This window comes from Heterodontus francisci, chromosome 28 (assembly GCF_036365525.1).
Source record: "Heterodontus francisci isolate sHetFra1 chromosome 28, sHetFra1.hap1, whole genome shotgun sequence".
NCBI lineage: Eukaryota > Metazoa > Chordata > Chondrichthyes > Heterodontiformes > Heterodontidae > Heterodontus > Heterodontus francisci.
Genome location: NC_090398.1, coordinates 23,062,506 through 23,083,114, shown reverse-complemented (window position 1 = coordinate 23,083,114; position 20,609 = coordinate 23,062,506). Strand labels below are relative to the sequence as shown.

General features: G+C 44.4%; 1 protein-coding gene across 3 annotated transcripts in view; it reads left to right on the top strand.

Moving 5' to 3' along the window:
• Nucleotides 1–20,609, top strand: part of LOC137385133 (NACHT, LRR and PYD domains-containing protein 3-like) — an 89,359-nt gene that overhangs the window by 10,090 nt on the left and 58,660 nt on the right. The window contains exons 2-4 of one of the 3 annotated variants that reach the window (XM_068059957.1): nt 3,294–3,474; nt 4,457–4,747; nt 11,636–11,731. In XM_068059957.1, coding sequence (XP_067916058.1) covers nt 4,684–4,747; nt 11,636–11,731 — 160 coding nt within the window. In that variant the 5' untranslated portion in view covers nt 3,294–3,474; nt 4,457–4,683. The remainder of the gene's footprint in view (nt 1–3,293; nt 3,475–4,456; nt 4,748–11,635; nt 11,732–20,609) is intronic. The other 2 variants (XM_068059958.1, XM_068059959.1) reach the window with 2 other exon arrangements.

Below are 20,609 nucleotides of genomic sequence, written 5' to 3'. Positions count from 1 at the left end.
CCTGTTCACCCTTTTCTCATAAGACAACCCGCTCATTCCAGGTATTAGTCTAGTAAACCTTCTCTGAACTGCTTCCAATGCATTTCCATCCTTACTTAAATAAGGAGACCAATACTGTACACATTACTCCAGATGTGGTCTCAACAATGCCCTGTATAACTGAAGCATAACCTCCCTACTTATGTATTCAATTCCACTCACAATAAATGATAACGTTCTATTAGCTTTCCTAATTACGTGTTTTCCCTCATACTAACCTTTAGTGATTCATGCACTAGGACACCCAGATCCCACTGCACCTCAGAGCTCTGCAATCTCTCACCATCTAGATAATATGCTTCTTTTTTATTCTTCCTGTCAAAATGGCAATTTCACATTTTTCCACATTATACTCCATTTGTCAGATCTTTAGCCACTCACGTAACTTATCGATATCCCTTTGTAGCCTCCTTATGTTCTCTTCACAACTTATTTTCCTACCTTTCTTTATGTCAACAGCAAATTTGATAACCACACCTTCGGTCCATTCAACCAAGTCAATTATATAAATTGCAAAAAGTTGATCCCAGCACTGATCCCTGTGGCACATGCTCATTACATCTTGCCAACCAGAAAATGACCAATTTCTGCCTACTCTCTGTTTCCTGTTAGCAAGCCAATCTTCTATCCATGCCAATATGTTACCCACCGCCACCCCCACCCCACTCCTGCACACAGTGAGCTTTTATTTTCCACAATAACCTTTGATGTAGCACCTTATTAAATGCCTTCTGGAAATCTAAGTACAGTATATCCACCGGTTCCCCTTTATCCACAACACATGTTACTTCTTCAAAGAACTCCAGTAAATTGGTTAAACATGATTTCCCTTTCACAAAACCATGTTGACTCTGCCTGATTACGTTGAATTTTTCGAAATGACCTGCTATAACATTTTTAATAATAGCTTCAAACATTTGCCCTATGACAGATGTTATTCTCAGCTGAGTGAAGCTCCCAACAACACCCAAGAAACTCAACACTATACAGGATAAAGCAGCCTGAATCATCAGCACCCCATCCACCACCTTAAGCATTCACTCCCTCCACCACCAGCACACAATAGTAGCAGTGTGTACCATCTGCAAGATGCAGTACAGCAACTTGCCAAGGCTCCTTTGACAGTACCTTCCAGACCCATTACTTCTACCACCTACAAGGACTAGGGCTGCAGATGCATGAGAACACTGCCATCTGCAAGTGTCACACATCATTATGACTTGGAATTCTATCGCCATTCCTTCACTGTCGCTGGGTCAACATCCTGGAACTCCCTGCCTCACAGCACTGTGGATGTACCTACACCACATGGACTGCAGCAGTTTATGAAGACGGCTCACCACCACATTCGCAAGGGCAATTAGGGATGTGAAATAAATGCTGGCCATGACCACAATGACCACATCCCAAGAAAGGATAAAATAAGAGCTACGTAACACAGTGCTGATCAAAGGTGTGAGCGGGGCTTTGGGCTCCGCGGATTGCGGATTGATGGGAGGAGCTGTCAATCTGTAGGCAATAGGAGGAGCGGACTAACTGAGGATCATTAATTGATGCAGAGTTCTGGCTCAGTATTGGCAGTGAGCGTGCTCCACCTCAGTCACCAATTGTATACAGCTTCAGTTGAATATCTGTTTAGGTAAATTAAATGTCCCGGAATTTATCTCCAAATAATTCATCATGGATCAGTAAAGAAGGTTTCTGTAGATGAAGTCGGTCAGTAACCTATTGATCTATACTGACCCATTTATACAAGCACCCAAAGATTGAAGGGATTCTATCCTTCATAAAGAATTTATTACTCCATTTAATCTTCAAACTCCAATTCCTCAATCACATCTATTGTATCTCGACAGTGATCCCGATAAATCCTCAAACTCCAATTCCTTAATCACAACTATTGTATCCCGAGAGTGATCCCAATAAATCCTCAAACTCCAATTCCCCAATCACATCTATTGTATCTCGAGAGTGATCCCGATAAATCCTCAAACTCCAATTCCCCAATCACATCTATTGTATCTCGACAGTGATCCCGATAAATCCTCAAACTCCAATTCCCCAATCACAACTATTGTATCCCGAGAGTGATCCCGATAAATCCTCAAACTCCAATTGCCCAATCACATCTATTGTATCCCGAGAGTGATCCTGATAAATCCTCAAGCTCCAATTCCCCAATCACATCTATTGTATCCCGAGAGTGATCCCGATAAATCCTCAAGCTCCAATTCCCCAATCACATCTATTGTATCCCGAGAGTGATTCCGATAAATCCTCAAACTCCAATTCCCCAATCACATCTATTGTATCTCGAGAATGATCCCGATAAATCCTCAAACTCCAATTCCCCAATCACATCTATTGTATCTCGAGAATGATCCCGATAAATCCTCAAACTCCAATTCCCCAATCACATCTATTGTATCCCGAGAGTGATCCCGATAAATCCTCAAGCTCCAATTCCCCAATCACATCTATTGTATCCCGAGAGTGATCCCGATAAATCCTCAAACTCCAATTCCCCAATCACATCTATTTTATCTCGAGAGTGATTCCGATAAATCCTCAAACTCCAATTCCCCAAGGACTGTTCATATTTCTAAAGGTAGTGATTTGATTTCTCTTCAGACTAAGAGTAGGCTGTATTTAATTACACAATCTACTTTAAATCATTCAGTTACTGATTCTAATTTTCACTCATAGATATTTTATTCCAGACATGTATACGTATATTGTCCAGTTGTGCATGTAAATTACCATTCATAGTAAAAGAAAAGCAAGTTCATTACTGATGGCTTCCAATTTTACTTATTCACTGCAAACATTGTCTATAACTGGGGACTGAACCTTGACACATGGAGAATGAACTGTTACTAACTGGGGACTGAACCTTGAGACATGGGGAATGAACTGTTACTAACTGGGGACTGAACCTTGAGACATGGGGGCTGAACTGTTAGTAACTGGGGACTGAAAATCGAGACATGGAGAATGAGCTGCCTCTACCCAGGGAGTGACTATTGAAACACGTGGAATGCACGATCCATCGAACCAGGGACTGAAGAATTAATTTCTCACATCTTGTGGCTGCAGCTTTGTTGAGACCTGGATTGTTGGAGCACAGCTACTTGAGGTTGTTTATTCAATGAAATATTTATTGTATTTAAGTTTGTTACCTTTATTATTAAACATTAGAGAACAAATGAATATTGCATTTATCTTGAAGGAAACAATGTTATTCTAATTTTCAGCCCTGCCATAATTAGATCTCCTGGTGAATGACGGAGTGATGAGAAAGGTCCACAGCTGGAAGTAAACAGGGATTTTAGACTGAGGAACAACAGCAGGTGAACCAGCACAGGATTGTGAGAGCACCAACCAGAGACAACCCTTCCCATTCAAAGAGCTGTCCTAGATCAACTGGAGAGAAAGGTAAGAGAAAGTCCAATTTACTCTGAGAAACACTGGTCCTGTAGGCAGTACACAAAGGTTACAAGTAAGGCAGGAAATGGTGAGAATGAGACTGGCAGAGCCTGACCACCGATACAATTATCCAGCATGAGGCCGAGCAATCAATTATGAAGTGAGATCAGTTTCTGTCTCAAAACACACAGGATTGAGTGAATCTTGTGTGTATTTTAGATTTCAGATGTTTCCCGTCTTGTGGTATCTAGAACTAGGTGGCACAGTTTAAAAATAAGGGGTTTCCCATTGAAGACGGAGATGAGAAGCAATTTCTTCTCTCAGAGGGTTGTTCATCTTTAGAATTCACGACCCCAGAGAGCAATGGAGGCTGGGTCATTGAATATATTCATGGCCGAGTTGGACTGATTCTTGATCGACAAGTTATGGAGGACTGGCTCACAGACAAGACACTAGTCCCTGGCTCAAACTGCAAACCTCAGGAATTCAATAGGAATTTTAGCAAACAATCTTCCAGATGGAAATGTAACAATTTATTTCTCACCATTTGTCTGTTTCATTGCATTTCCCTGGAAGAAGAAGAGATAAAATAAATTATAACTGAGGTTGTTCACAGCTGAATTAGCCACAAGTTGTCAAACTGGTTGGATTCGGTTTCACTAGAAAGGCCTTTCCCTGTTCTGAAGCAAATGAGGAATAGTTGAGTTGAAATCCATCCTTAGGGCAGGAAGCATCTTTCACACAGAGGCCGGAGCTCGGAATCTCACAGAATAAGGATCAGATCAAATTCACAGTCTGTAATTTGTTAAAATCAAACAAGGAATTTCTGCCTGATTGGTTATTTCAGTATAACTAGGACAGAGCTTTCAATATCCACACAGAAATAAAGAGATAAAAACTTCCTGCTTCATCAAGGTGAGGTTCATGTAGCAGCAAAGTCTCATTTGTGTATTTACTCTTTCATTTCTCTCTTGTTTCTTCCTCTCTAAAGCCTGTTGCATTGCCTGGCTGCCAGGGATGCAGCTTTTCTGCAGCTGTGGGCTCACACAGTGACTGAAGTAGTACATTTTAAACCAGGGATATCAGGGTTAAACCCTACTGGGCTCCAGTAGTCTACCCACAGGTACATTTGAAGAGTGATTGTGAATCAGAAGGCAGGAAAAAAAAGAACTCTGGGGATTCAACACATTCTGGTCCAGAGGCGCCTCCTTCCGACTGATGGCATTCACAGTTCAGACAGACAGCGTTGGGAACCTTGTCCTTCCTTGCTGTGTTAAACCTGGTACATTTTCTTTTATCTTTTTGACTCACTGAACTGTTCATTTGCCGGTACATTTTAATTTAACTGATCAAAGGCGGGATCAGAAGTTCAGACCAGACACAAAGTTCAGCTCAGTAAACTATTAACACATTTGCACTGGCAAATTATCCCTCTCTGCCAAGCACCTGGAAAATCAGCCTATAGTTACTTGAGGCTGGAATGAACACAATCCAGTCACAGAATAGGAGTAACTTCCGAGAGAGAACTTGTTCCTGATTCATTATTACAATGAATCATTGTTTAACACAGCAATGTCAGTTTGTCAGTTTCAGACAGTTAGGAATGGATGTGAATGAGCTGAGAATGGAGCAGGGACTTGTGTTTTTACTGAAATAAGTTCATGTTAATGAGATCATTTGTTAAACTGACTGAATAGAAACAGACTCCAGAGAGAAACAAACTTCAGGAATGTTTTAGATGCCAAGTGGTTCAGGGCTGAAAACCGTCTTTCACACAGATAGGAGGATCCTGATGATTAAGCTTAAAATAATTAACTGCCTGAATTACTAACAGGTAGGAGGTCCCATCAATAATCTTTATATACAAAAACAGAAACTGCTGGGAATACTCAGCAGGTCAGGCAGCATCTGTGGAGACAAAAACAAAGGGGTCACAGAGCTGAAAAGTTAACTCTGATTTTCTCTTCAGAAATGCTCCCTGACCTGCTGAGCATTTCCAGCATTTTCTGTTTTTATTTCAGATTTCCAGCATCTGCACTATTTTGCTTTTGTACTGATCATTACAGAATAGATTTTCATCTTTCTGGTTAACTCCATTCATGATCTCCTTCCTCCTCCAGCCCAACAAGACACCCTCTGAGAACGCTCTATTCCTCTTAGTCTGGTGTCTTGTATATTTCACCCTCTCTTCTCCCCAATTATGGTGGTCACACCTTCTGCTGACCCGGATCTCTGCTCTGCAATTCCCACCTAAACCTCTACACCTCCCTCTCCTCGATTTGGACACTCCTTAAAAATGAGTGAATTCACCAATCTTTTGTCCACCCCTCGTTCGACACCCTTTATTCAGCGCCCATCTTTTGTCTGATCTGGATTCTGTGAAGTGCTTTGGGATGGTTTCCGATGTTTAAAGTGCTGTGAAAATGTAATTTGTTGTTGTGTGTTTATTATCCCAGTGTTAGTGAATGAAACAGTAGGTAACTGAATTTTACAAGGTCTCAGATATGATTCTAAATTGTTGCCGGCAGATAACTTCAGCTATAGTTTGAAGAAATTACTGATCTGACTGAGTCACTTTTACCTTTCCACAGTGGGTAAAGAAAAACACGCTGACTGATAGTTTTAATTGAACACACGGGTGAGGGGAGATACACTGTGTGACACACATGTAGTTGGGGTAATATGATTGTATACAATTGTCAATGTGTACTTATATATTATTGGTGTTTCCTGAGATTGCAAAACCCGTTACGATATTCCACATATCAACGCTCTCATCATCTCAGTGTTTAAAAAGTTACTGTTACGACCTCAGTAAGACCATTGACATTAAAAATATGACATTTAAGCACCCAGACCAATTTAAAGAATTACACAATGGAATTTCACGTTCTAAGACTTTTAGTATAACAACTAAACTAAAAGAAATTCCCATTAACTAACTGGCACTGTGGACATAGCTGATACCCGAGATTACAAAGCATGGTATTTTATTTGCTTATTAAAATATTGAGAACCTCACACCACACTTAGACATAACGCATTCCTCTATGATGGCAAAATCTTTGTTATTAAAAGTCTCAAACTCCTCCCAGCTGCAAACGGTTGGATCTCCCAGACCTCTTCAATATCAGTTTCCTCTTTCATTACTTCTGCAAGCTTGAGATCTTCAGAAAATCAGGAAAATTTAATGGAAACTGAATATGAACAGTAAATTCTCCTTTTCAAGTACAGAGATTACAGATGTCTGGTTTTCAGTAGAGCCAACTGTGTAAAGTGGTTGATGGACCCAGTGAGATCAGACAGTGAGTAACCCGGGGAGGATGGACCCAGTGAAATCAGACAGGGTGGAACCCGGGGAGGATGGACCCAGTGAGATCAGACAATGTGTAATCTGGGTAGGATGGACCCAGTGAGATCAGACAGTGAATAACCCGGGGAGGATGGACCCAGTGTGATGAGACCGTGTGTAACCCGGGGGGGATGGACCCAGTGATAACAGACAGTGTGTAAAGCGGGGAAGATGGACCCAGTGAGATAAGACAGTGTATAACCTGGGTAGGGTGGACCCAGTGAGATCAGACAGTGTGTAACCCGGGGAGGATGGACCCAGTGAGATCAGACAGTGAGTAACCCGGGTAGGATGGACCCAGTGAGATCAGACAGTGAGTAACCCGGGTAGGATGGACCCAGTGAGATCAGACAGTGTGTAACCTGGGTAGGATGGACCCAGTGTGATCAGACAGTGTATAACCCGGGGAGGATGGACCCAGTCGGATCAGAGAGTGAATAACCCGGGGAGGATGGAACCAGTGAGATCAGACAGTGTGTATCCCAGGGAGGATGGACCCAGTGAGATCAGACAGTGTGTAACCCGGGGAGGATGGACCCAGTGTGATCAGACAGTGTATAACCTGGGAAGGATGGACCCAGTGTGATCAGAAAGTGTGTAACCCGGGGAGGATGGACCCAGTGAGATGAGACAGTGTGTAACCCAGGGAGGATGGACCCAGTGAGATGAGACAGTGTGTAACCCAGGGAGGATGGACCCAGTGTGATCAGACAGTGTGTAACCTGAGGAGGATGGACCCGGTGTGATCAGTGTAACCCGGATATTTAAAAAAAATCTTTCTTGGGATGTGGGTTTCAGCTGATCGTTCACCTCACTCCATAGAGCTGCCTTTGTCCGATATCCCTTTAAATGAGATTAGAGAACAAAAATGTATTAATTTGAGGTGTGAATTTAGCATTTGGCCCAGCATCAATTGGTTTTAGCAGCAGAGAGTTCGAAGTTTCTACCACCCTTCAGATGTAGAAGTGTTACTACACACCTCATTCTCTAATTTGTAGACTCTATCCCCCAATCCTAAATTCTCCAACCAACAGAAATGGCTTCTTTCTATTTACCCTAACTGTTCCCATAATATGTTGGAAACTTCACTCACATCACCAATGAATACCAGTAAATGCAATCCGAACCTCTGGAATCTCTCCTTGAAATGTAACCCTTGAAGTTCAGGTATCGCTGTATTAAATCTGTGCTGCACTCCCTCCAAAGCCAATGTATCCTTCATAAGATGTGGTGCCCAGAACTGACCACAGTACTGCAGATTAATGTGTGTCTGGAGGAACAGTGCAGGATAAGGTCTGGGGCAGGATAGACCTGTAGAAAATGGAGAGGTTACACCTGAACAGAGCTGGGATCAGTGTCCTCACTCGATAGTTCACTGGTACTTTGGGGGAGGGTTTAAGTTAATTAGGCAGTGGGGTGTACACCAGAATGAAGTGTTGTGAGGGGAAACTAGATGCACAGAGGACTGGAGAGGCAAATAGCATTAGATTAAATAATAGTGCAATAATACGAGGGTTTGGCCAGCAGCCGAATGTGAAGCAGTCTAAGATGTGTTTGGAGTTCAAATACCTAAATTCATGTGTCATGGTAAATAAGGTCAGTGAGCTGTAGGTGCACGTCGCCACATGGGAGAATAATACAATGGCAGTTGCAGAGATATTCCAAGAAGGAGCCAATTGGGAACTTCATATTCATGACTACAAGGTATTCGGGAACATTAAGAAGCAGGGAGGTGCTTGCAGTATTAATCCAAAAAAATCTATTGTAGCTCTGGAGAGGGTTGATGTTGTTGAGTTGAGAAAGACAAAAAAGTAAGAAAGACATAGAAAGTCCTGCAAGAGAAGGGGCGGAACTGGATCTAATCTTAGGGAATGAAGTCGAACAAGTGGTAGAAGTGTCAGTGGGGGAATATTTCTGGGATAGTGACGGTAAGATTTAAGGTAGTTATGGAAAAGGACAAAGATGGACCAGAAATAAAGGTACTGAAATGAGATTGAAATCGGCCTTCCCCCATTTCAGTACTTGTAGGAAAGTCTACATCAGACCAATGAGAGTCATTCAAAAAGGAAATAATGAGAGTTCAGGGCCAACATGTTCCAGTTAAGGTGAAGTGAAAGTGAAGTGAAAGTGAAGTGCAGGACCAACAAGTCCAGGGAACCTTGGATGTCAAGGGATATAGAGGAATGGCTAAAGACAAAATAGGAGACTAATGGCAGATTCAGAGTGCTGAAAACAGCGGAGGCCCGAGAGGAGTATAGAAAGTGTAAGGTTGGCGGGGGGGGGGGGGGGGGGGTGGGGCGGCGGTGGGTGGGTACTTAAGAAAGGAATTTGGAGAGCGAAGAGGGAGCATGAAAAAATAATGGCAGGCAAGATAAAGGAAACTACCAAGGGATTTTGTGAGTATTTTAAGGGCAAGAGGATAACTAGGGAAAGAGTAGGGCCTATTAGGGACCAAAGTGGCAATGAGTGTGTGGAGCCGGAGGACGTAGGTGAGGTTTTACATGATTACTTTTCAGCTGTGTTCACCATGGAGAAGGAGAATTTAGGTGTTGAGATCAGGGAGGGGGATTGTGATATACTTGAACAAATTAGCATTGAAAGGGAGGAGGTATTAGCAGTTTTAGCGGGCTGAAAAGTGGATAAATCCTCAGGCCCAGATGAGATGTATCCCAGTCTGTTATGTGAGGCAAGGGGGGAGATTGCAGGGGCTCTGACATAAATTTTCAAATCCTCTCTGGCCACAGGAGAGGTGCCAGAGGACTGGGGGACAGCAAATGTGGTACCATTATTCAGGAAGGGTAGCAAGGATAAACCAGGTAATTACAGGCCGGAGGTGACTAGGTGTATCGATGAGGGTAAAGCGGTTGATGTAGTCTATGTGGACTTCGGTAAGGCTTTTGATAAGGTCCTGCATGGGAGAGTGGTTAAGAAGGTAAGAGCCCATGGGATCCAGGGCAATTTGGCAAATTAGATCCAAAATTGGCTTAGTGGCAGGAGGCAGAGGGTGATGTTCGAGGGTTGTTTTTGCGATTGGAAGCCTGTGACCAGTGGTGTACCCTGGGGATTGGTGCTGGGACCCTTCCTGTAGTAGTCTACATTGATGATTTAGACATGAATATAGGAGGTCTGATCAGTAAGTTCACAGATGACATGAAAATTGGTGGTGTCGTAAATAGTGAGGAGGAAAGCCTTAGATTACAGGATGATATAGATGGGCTGGTAAAATGGGCAGAGCAGTGGCAAATGGAATTTAATCCTGAGATGTGTGTGGTGATGAATTTTGGGAGGACTAACAAGGCAAGGGAATATACAATGGATGGTAGGACGCTAGGGAGTAGAGAGTGTCAGAGGGACCTTGGTGTACTTGTACATAGATCACTGAAGGCAGCAGCACAGGTAGATAAGGTGGTTATGAAGGCATCTGGGATACTTGTCGTTATTAGCTGAGGCATAGAATATAAGAGCAGGGAGGTTATGATGGAGCTGTATAAAACGCTAGTTAGGCCACAGCTGGAATACTGTGTACAGTTCTGGGCACCACACTATATTAAGGATGTGATTGCACTGGAGAGGGTATAGAGGAGATTCACCAGGATGTTGCCTGGGCTGGAGCATTTCAGCTATGAAGAGAGGCTGAAAAGGCTTGGGTTGTTTTCCTTAGAGCATAGAAGGCTGAGGGGGGACGTGATTGAGGTGTACAAGATTATGAGGGGCATTGATAGGTTAGATAGGAAGAAACTTTTTCCCTTAGCAGAGGGGTCAATAACCAGGGGGCATAGATTTAAGGTAAGGGACAGGAGGTTTAGAGGGGATTTGAGGAAAACATTTTTCATCCAAAGGGTGATTTAACTCTGGAACGCACTGCCTGCAGGGGTGTTAGAGGCAGGAACCCTCAGAACATTTAAGAAGTATTTCGACGAGCACTTGAAATGCCACCGCCTACAATGCTACAGGTCAAGTGCTGGAAAATGGGATTAGAGTAGATAGGTGCTTGATGGCTGGCACAAACAGAAATACAGCCCACTACTGCAGTGTAGGAAGAAGTTCAATGCCCTCACATGGATACCTAAATAAGGATACAAACTCACTTATACCTTGTGTTACCATTTTTACTTCTTTCATGGGATGTGGGCTGAGTTAGCTGAGGTGAGGGTTCTTGTGTGGGTGCAGAGGAGATTTACCAGAATGGTTCCAGGGATGAGGGATTTTAGTTACTAGGTTGTGTTGGAGGGGCTGGGTTTGTTCTTGTTAGAACAATGGAGATTGATGGGAGATTTAGTAGAAGTGTCCAAGGTTATGATAGGCTTAGATAAGTTAGACAAGGAACATTTGTTCCCATTAACTGATGGTACAAGGACTGGCGGACGCAGATTGAACGTTTTGGGCAAGAGAAGTGGGGGAATATGAAGAAGAATGTTTTTACACAGTGGGTGGTAATGACTGGAACTCGCTACTCACGAGGGAGGTGGAAGCAGAGATAATCAATGATTTCAAGAGGAAATTGAATGGCCACTTGTGGTAAATAGACTTTGAGGGCTATCGGGATGGAGTGGGGGAGTGACTGGATCGTTCCATGGAGAACTGGCATGAATTCGATGGGCTGAATGACCTCCTTCTGTGCCATAAATAATTCTCTGATTCACTGGGCAGCTGTCTGTGTCATACCTGATGTGGTGGGTGGATCATAACGCTTGTGAAATGCTCGATCCCGGAGCTAACAGCTATTGTACTAATGGGGGAGGAGGGACTGATATCATGTTTAACAAGGCAACGTTCCACCTCTCATTTTCATATTTCTGTGCAACCTTCCTATTACAGAATATCAGAATCTGGGAACGCCTGTCACCACCATGGCTGAAGGTTCAAATAGGGGAGAAGATCCAACATCTTCAAAAAGAATGAGAATGGACACAGGTAGGTTCACAAAATACTTCAAATATAATTTCTGTCCTGATAAAGGTGTCCAGGTCCTGAGCAGGAAGCTGCAGCTCACACAGGAAGAAAGAACAGGACAGGGACTGAGTGAGTGATCATCTAGAGGGGCATCATATTGACAGGTGGACAGAGCCCCTGAGCACTGGAACTGTCCAGTAGGTACAAACATATGAAGATACCTGCTATTGGGACTGTAAGGGAGAGAGAGAAATAGGCAGGATTTTCCATCTGGGGAACAAAGGAAACAGTGGTTGGGATTGTTTCTGGGTCCCGAACCTGCCCACAGGGGAAGGAGTCACAAGCCCTAGTTTATGCCAGACAGTTAATGGCAAGAGAGGGCAGGCTCACAGTCCAATTAATGACAGCAGACAGACTGTCGAAGCTGGAGGGTCTGTCAGAGGCCGTCCAGCTTGAAAGGAGTAGCAGGCTGCAATAGAGGGTGATGATGCTTCAAATTGGAGGAACCCTCTGTATCCTCAAGTTTTTAAAACTGAAATGAAAATACAAATGGATCTTGCAGCCAAACCACCATTGTTAGTGGGGGAACCCCTCTACTTTAGTTTAGTGATACAGCACTGAAACAGGCCCTTTGGCCCACCGAGTCTGTGCCGACCATCAACCACCCATTTATACTAATCCTACACAAATCCCATATTCCTACCACATCCCCACCTGTCCCTATATTTCCCTACCACCGACCTATACTAGGAGCAATTTATAATGGCCAATTTACCCACCAACCTGCAAGTCTTTTGGCTTGTGAGAGGAAACCGGAGCACCCAGAGAAAACCCATGCAGACACAGGGAGAACTTGCAAACTCCACACAGGCAGTACCCAGAATTGAACCCGGGTCGCTAGAGCTGTGAGGCTGCGGTGCTAACCACTGCGCCACTGTGCTCCTTCACCCAAGCAGGCAGGGTGGGCCTCTAGACTTTCCTGGAGCACTGGCCCTCCTGGTCTGCCGCTGGGAGGCTGCCTCCAGGCAGTTAAACTGGCTCCCACTGCCTGCAATGATCTGAAGGCCAAATGGAAAATCCCAATTGACCTCCTTTAATTCGCTGCAATAGGCTCTTCGTGAACTTGTCGGTTAACTGTTACATGTGTTTTCGCTGCAATAGGCTCTTCGTGAACTTGTTGGTTAACTGTTACATGTGTTGGGGTAGCCCTGCTGCCCCCTCCCTCCGCCCATCCCGTCTCCACGAAAATGACCTGAAGCCAGGATGGAGCTGAGGAACCAGTGTGCCAGACGGAGGAGGTATTTTAGCACCCACCCATCCACCTCCAATCCCAGCCCCGAAAGGGACTTAAATCAAGCCCAGTAACTCAGAGAAGGGTCTTCCTGAGCAACAGTGTGTGATCAGGAGGCCACCCCGAGTGGGGCCGTGTGAGAGGTAGTTGGGGCACAGGAATAGGGGAGTGATTGTGATGGGAGATTTTACAGTCAGGGCAATAGACAGACTCTTCTACAGCCCTGAGCAGGTCCAGAATGGTCAGTTACCTCCCTGGTGTCAGAGGGAAGAACATCCTGTGACGGGTGGGACCTTCTCTGGGAAGCCAGGGAAAGCAGATAATGGTCATGGTTGGAACCAATATCAAGAACAGAAGAAACAGGAGGTGGAATAGGAAATTTGGTCCTTTAAGCCTGCTCCACCATTCAATAACATCATGGCTGATCTTCGACCTCAACTCCATCTTCCCACACTAACCCATATTCCTTAATTCCCATGGTACCCAAAATGTATCAATTTCTGTCTTGAATATTCTCAGTAACAAAGTGTCTATAGCTCTCCGAGGCAGAGAATTTCAAAGATTCACAACCCTTTGAATGAATAAATTTCTCATCTCAGTCCTAAATGGCTGACCCATTATTCTGAGACTGACCCCATGTTCTCGATTTCCCACTCAGGGGAAACATGTTCTCAGCTTCTAACCTGTCAAACCTGTTATGAATTTTATATGTTTCAATGTGATCACCTCTCATTCTTCTAAACTCCAGGGAATATAGGCCTACTCAATCTCTCCTCATAGGACAATCCCTTCATCCCAGGAACAAGTCTAATGACTCTGTGTTGCACTCTCTCCAGGGCAACTATGTTCTTCCTTAGATAAAGAGACCAAAATTGCCCACAGTAGTTCAGTGGTTGGAAAAATATTGGAACAAATTCTGAGGGACAGGATTAATCTCCACTTGGAGAGCCAGGGATTAATCAGGGATAGTCAGCATGGCTTTGTCAGGGGGAGATCGTGTCTAACTAACTTGACTGAATCTTTCGAGTCAGTGACTAGATGTGTAGATGAGGGTAAAGCAGTTGATGCGGTATACTTGGCCTTCAGTTAGGCTTTTATAAGGTCCCGCATGGGAGATTGGTTAAGAAGGTAAGAGCCCATGAGATCCAGGGCAATTTGGCAAATTGTATCCAAAAATATCTTAGCGGCAGGAGGCAGAGGGTAATAGTCGAGGGCTGTTTTGCGATTGGAGGCCTGTGACCAGTCGTGCACCACAAAGATTGGTGCTGGGACCCTTTCTGTTTGTGGTGCACATTAATGATTTAGACGTGAACAGAGGAGGTATGATCAGTAAGTTCGCAGATTACACGAAAATTGGTGATGTTGTCATTGGTGCAGAGGAAATCCTTAAATTACAGGGAGATACAGATGGGTTGGTAAGATGGGCGGAGCAGTGACAAATGAAATTTAATCCTGAGAAGTGTGAGGTAATGCATTTTGGGAGGACTAACAAGGAAAGGGAATATACAATGGATGGTAGGAGCCTTGGAAGTACAGAAGGTCAGAGGGATCTTGGTGTACTTGTCCATAGATCACTGAAGACAGCAGCACAGGTAGATAAGGTGGTTCGGAAGGTATATGGGATACTTGCCTTTATTAGCCAAGGCATAGAATATAAGAGCAGGGAGGTTATGTTGCAGTTGAATAAAATGCTAGTTAGGCCACAGGTGGAGTACTGTGTACAGTTCTGGTCACCACACTACAGGAAGGATGTTATTGCACTGGAGAGGGTGCAGAGGAGATTCACCAGGATGTTGCCTGGGCTGGAGCATTTCAGCTATGAAAAGAGACTGAAAAGGATGGGGTTGCTTTCCTTGGAGCAGAGACGACTGAGGGGGGACCTGATTGAGTTGTACAAGATTATGAGGGGCATTGATAGTTTAGATAGGTAGATACTTTTTCCCTTAGCGGTGGGGGTGTTGGTGGTCAAGAACCAGGGGTAATAGATTTAAGGTAAGGGGCAGGAGGTTTAGAGGTGATTTGAGGAAAAGAAAATTCACCCAGAGGGTGGTTGGAATCTGGAACGCACTGCCTGAAGAGGTGGCGGAGGCAGGAACCCTCACAACATTTAAGAAGTATTTAGATGAGCACGTGAAACGCCATAGCATACAAGGCTATGGGCCAAATGCTGGAAAATGGGATTAGAATGATCCCATTGAATGGCCGGCACAGACACAATGGGCCAAAGGGCCTGTTTCTGTGCTGTATGACTCTATAACATACCGATAGACACTATTACAATCTGTTTTATGTCTGTTGCTAATCTACACTTATATTCTCTTTCATTGTCAATATCTTAGTCTTCCTTTGCTTAATTCTGCAATCCTCTGGTTTATTGCTCTTTTAGGCAATTAATTTGGTTTAATAATAACTTAACTCCTCTTGTTAGCCACGGTTGGATCACTTTTTGTGGGGTTTCGTGCCTTAAAGGAATATCTGCTTATAACTCTACAACATAATTTGAAACAGAGTCAAAAACAGTAAAGTCACAGTAAATGGTTGTTTTTTGGACTGGAGGATGGTAGACAGCGGTATTCCCCAAGGGTCAGTGCTAGGACCACTGCATTTTATTTCTATAAATAAGTAACTTGGATCTTAGAATAGAGTTGAATTTCAAAATTTGCTAACAATACCACACTTGGAGGAGTGACAGTGAGGATGATACGAACTGCCTGCAACAGAACATAGGCTAGCAGAACGGGCAGACAAGTGGCTGATGGAATTGAATACTGACAAATGTGAGGTGATGTATTTTGGCAGAAGGGATAGGGTGAGGCAATATAGACTTAATGGTGCAGTTCTAAAGAGTGTGCTGCAGTAGAGGCACCTGGGGGTGCATGTGCATCGATCTTTAAAGGTGGCACAGCATATTGAGAGAGTGGTTAGCAAAGCTTATGGGATTTCAGGCTTCATAAATAGAGGCATTGAGTACAAAAGCAGGGAAGACATGCCACATCTATATAAAGCTCTGGTTGGACCTCAATTAAAGTATTGCGTCCCGTTCTGGTCACCACACTTTAGGAAGGATGTGAGGGTCTTTGTGAGGATGCAGAGGAGATTTACCAGAATGGTTCCAGCGATGGGGGATTGTAGTTACAAGGTTAAGTTGGAAACTCTGGGCTTGTTTTTCCTGCAGCAAAGGAGATTGAGGGGAAATTTGATAGAAGTGTATAAGATTATGACTGGCTTGGATAAGTTCGACAAGGAAAAGGTGTTCCATTAACTGATGGTAATTAGACTAGGGGACACAGATTGAAGGTTTTGGGCAAGAGATGCAGGGGGAAGATGAGGAAGATCCTTTAGTACACATTGGGTGATGATGACCTGGAACTCACTGCCCACGAGGGTGGTGGAAGCAGAGACAATCAATGATCTCTAAAGGAAATTGGATGGCCAGTTGATGGAAATGAACTTGCAGAGCTACGGAGATCGAACAGGGGGAGTGGGACTGACTGGATAGTTCCATGGAGAGCTGGCATGGACTTGATGGGCTGAATGGCCTCCTTCTGTACCTTAAATGTCTGTTTGTCAGACACAACCTTCCCTTCACAAATCCGTGCTGACCTTTGATTAATCTGTGTCTTCCCAAGTGAAGACTTATCCTGTTCTCTCGGAATTTCTTCCAATAATTTCCCCACCACTGAGGTTAGACTGACTGGTCTGTAATTCCTTGGTCTATCCCCTTCAGCCTTTTTTAACAATGGTACAATGTTAGATATGGTTGTCTCGATCACAGTGTTCGCCACAAATTCCCACATGCTGTAGTTAAAGCCCTGCCATGGCTGTTTAATCTTTATTTATTTGATTAATTTTAATTGATTATCTTAGACTAATTCATTAATTGATTTTCCAGTTAAAGTTACTAATTTAGTAACACAAAAAAGTTTCCTCGCATCAGAGACAAATGAACAACCCTCACCAGCTACTGGAGGTATATAAAAAATAAAAAGCAGCATCTCCTTTCCTCTCTGCACTGAATTACAACTTGCACCAAATTCTTGACTTTAGCTCTCTGTTAACAAATCACTCTTTCCTGACCAGTGTGTGTGGCAGTAAATACTGTTCACTTAGATAGAGTTTATAACTCATACCCAAGTTTCAACTGTTAACTCAGCTTCCTGTTCCAGTTATTAACATCTATTCAGATAATCACTTTCAGCTGATTGACAGTTAACTCTCACTAACAGGCAGTTTCTGTCAACTCGGTATCTTCATTAACTTGCAGGCTCTTTTACAATTTGTAAAAGTCAAAGTCAATTTCTAAATGTAAAACTAAATTTCAGCTTGAGAAATACTTAACAGAGAATTTCCTCATGCACCAAATTCCTGACTTTTCTGTTAATAAAACACTCTTTCACAACCATTCTTCACTCCACACTCACTGTCATACAAATACTGCTTACTTACATCGAGCTAAATTTCTCCCACCAGGGGAAACATCCTCTCAGCTTCTATACTGTCAACCCTCTCATAATCTTGTATGTTTCAATAAGATCACCTCTCATTCTTCCAAACTCCAATATGTATTGGTCCAAAGTGCCCAACCTTTCTTCATAAGACAAAGCCCTCCTTCATTACAGAATCCAAACAAGTGAACTTTCTCTGAATTACCTTCAATGCAAGTATATTCCCTATAAGGAGCCCAAAACTGTAGACAGTACCCTAGATGTGGGGGATGCAGTATATTGCCATTTTTTTGCTTGGTCAGTGGAAGGCAGGACTGAGTGAGTGGCGTGCGGGCGCGGGGCTGGGTGAGTGGGGTGCGGATGAGTGGAGTGCAGGCGCGGGGTTGGGTGAGTGGGGTGCGGACATGGGGCTGGGTGAGTGGGGTGCAGACGCGTAGCTGGGTGGGTGGGGTGCAGATGTGGGGCTGGGTGAGTGGGGTGCGGGCGCGGGGCTGGGTGAGTGGGGTGCAGACGCGGGTCTGGGTGAGTGGGGCGCGGACGCGGGGCTGGGTGAGTGGGGTGCAGACGCGGGTCTGGGTGAGTGGGGTGCAGACACGGGTCTGGGTGAGTGGGGTGCGGAGGCGGGACTGGGTGAGTGGGGTGCAGACGCGGGGCAGGGTGAGTGGGGTGCAGGCGCGGTGTCAGATTTGGAGAAGCAAAGAGATGTTGAAGACTGATCGGGGTGGAAATGTGTATGTTGATATCAGAAGATTTATTCTAATTCTGCAGCCCACATTAAAGATTGTGAAGACTGAGGACATGTTCTTTCCCCACCGCTATGAATTCTGTTCCCTCGCCAGTGATTCCGTCCCCGTCTCAGACAATGTCTCAGATTGAACCAAATTGTTCACAACCTCAGTGTTCTGTTTGAGTCCGGGCTGAGCTTCCGAGACGATACTCTCTACATTATAATGACCACTTCCTTCCACCTCTGTAACATCGCCCATCTTCACCCTGCTTCAGCCCATCTGTGGCTGATCCCCTAACCCATACTTTTATCACCTGTACACTTGATTTCCCGAGGTTCTCTGGAGCACCTTTGCTCCTTTCACCTTTCGTAAACGTAAGTGAATCAAAATCCCTGCTCACTGATCACCCTGTCATTCTGAACCTGCATTGGATGCTGGTCCACTAGCACCTGCAAATTAAACCTCTCAACCTTATTTAATCATCTTTATGGTCTCATCTCTCCTTGTCTCCGTAACCTCCTCCAGCCCTGAAATCCCCCCACCATCTGTAACCTCCTCCAGCCCTGAAATCCCCCCACCATCTGTAACCTCCTCCAGCCTACAATCCCTCCACCATCTGTAACCTCCTCCAGCCCTGAAATCTCTCCACCATCTGTAACCTCCTCCAGCCCTACAATCCCTCCACCATATGTAACCTCCTCCAGCCCTGAAATCCCTCCACCATCTGTAACCTCCTGCAGCCCTGAAATCCCTCCACCATCTGTAACCTCCTGCAGCCCTGCAATCCCTCCACCATCTGTAACCTCCTCTATCCCTGCAGTGCCCCCCAATCACCAAATTCTCGCTCTTCCTCCAAATCTGACCACTTGTGCATTTTGCCCTCTCCTCACCTCATCTGTGTCGGCCGTACTTTGAGCTGTCCGAGCTCTCTGCTCTGCATTGCCGTCCTTAAACCTCTCGACCTCCTTCTTCTCAATTTGGACCCTCCTATAATTCAGATCTTTGACCAATATTTTGTCCACTGTTGGTTCTTCCTCCTTTATTCAGCGTCTATCTTTTGTCTGGTTCAGATTTTGTGAAGTGCCTTGGGATATTTTTCGATGTTTAAAATGCTATGGAAATGTCAGTTCTTGTTGTGTTTTTATTATACCAGTGTCAGTACGAGTGAAACAGCTGAGAAATGAATTTTACTTTGTCTCAAACTTGGTGGTGGCACAGTGGTTAGCACTTCAGCCTCACAGCTCCAAGGACCTGGGTTTGATTCTGGGTACCGTCTGTGCGGAGTTTGCAAGTTCTCCCTGTGACCGTGTGGGTTTTCGCTGGGTGCTCTGGTTTCCTCCCACAGTCAAAGACTTGCAGGTTGATAGGTAAATTGGGCATTGTAAATTGCCCCTCGTGTAGGTAGGTGGTAGGGAATATGGGATTACTGCAGGGTTAGTATAAAATGGGTGGTTGTTTGTCGGCACAGTCTCGGTGGACTGAGGGCCTGTTTCAGTAAATAAATAACTTGAACTGCACATTAATGATTTAGACGTGAATATAGGAGGTATGATAGATAAGTTTGCAGATGACATGAAAATTGGTGGTGTTGTAAATAGCGAGCAGGAAAGTCTTAGATTACAGGACGATATCGATGGGCTGGTAAGATGGTTGGAGCTGTGGCAAATGGAATTTAATCCTGAGAAGTGTGAGGTGATGCATTTTGGAAGGACAAACAAGGCAAGGGAATATACAATGGATGGTAGGACCCTAGGAAGTCCAGGGGGTCAGAGGGATCTTGATGTACTTGTTCATAGATCACTGAAAGCAACAGCACCAGTAGATAAGGTGGTTAGGAAAGTATGTGGGATACTTGTCTTTATCAGCCGAGGCATAGAATATAAGAGCAGGGAGGTTATGATGGAGCTGTATAAATCACTAGGTAAGCTGGAATACTGTGCATAGTTCTGGTCACCGCATTATAGGAGGGATGCGATTGCACTGGAGAGGGTGCAGAGGAGATTCACCAGGATATTGCCTGGGATGGAGCATTTCAGCTATGAAGAGAGACTGAAAAGGGCAGGCTTGTTTTCCTTAGAGCAGAGAAGTCTGAGGGGGGACCTGATTGAGGTATACAAAATTATGAGGGGCATTGATAGGTTAGATAGGAAGAGACTTTTTCCCTTAGTGGAGGGATCAATAACCAGGGGACATAGATTTAAGGTAAGGGGCAGGAGGTTTAGAGGGGATTTGAGTCAAATGTTTTCACCCAGCGGGTGGTTGGAATCTGGAACGCACTGCCTGAAGCGGTGATGGAGGCAGGAACCATTGCAACATTTAAGAAGTATTTAGATGAGCACTTGAAACGCCACAGCACAAGGCTATGGGTGAAGTGCTGGAAAATGGGATTAGAATGGTTAGGTGCTTGATGGCCGGCACAGACACAATGGGTCGAA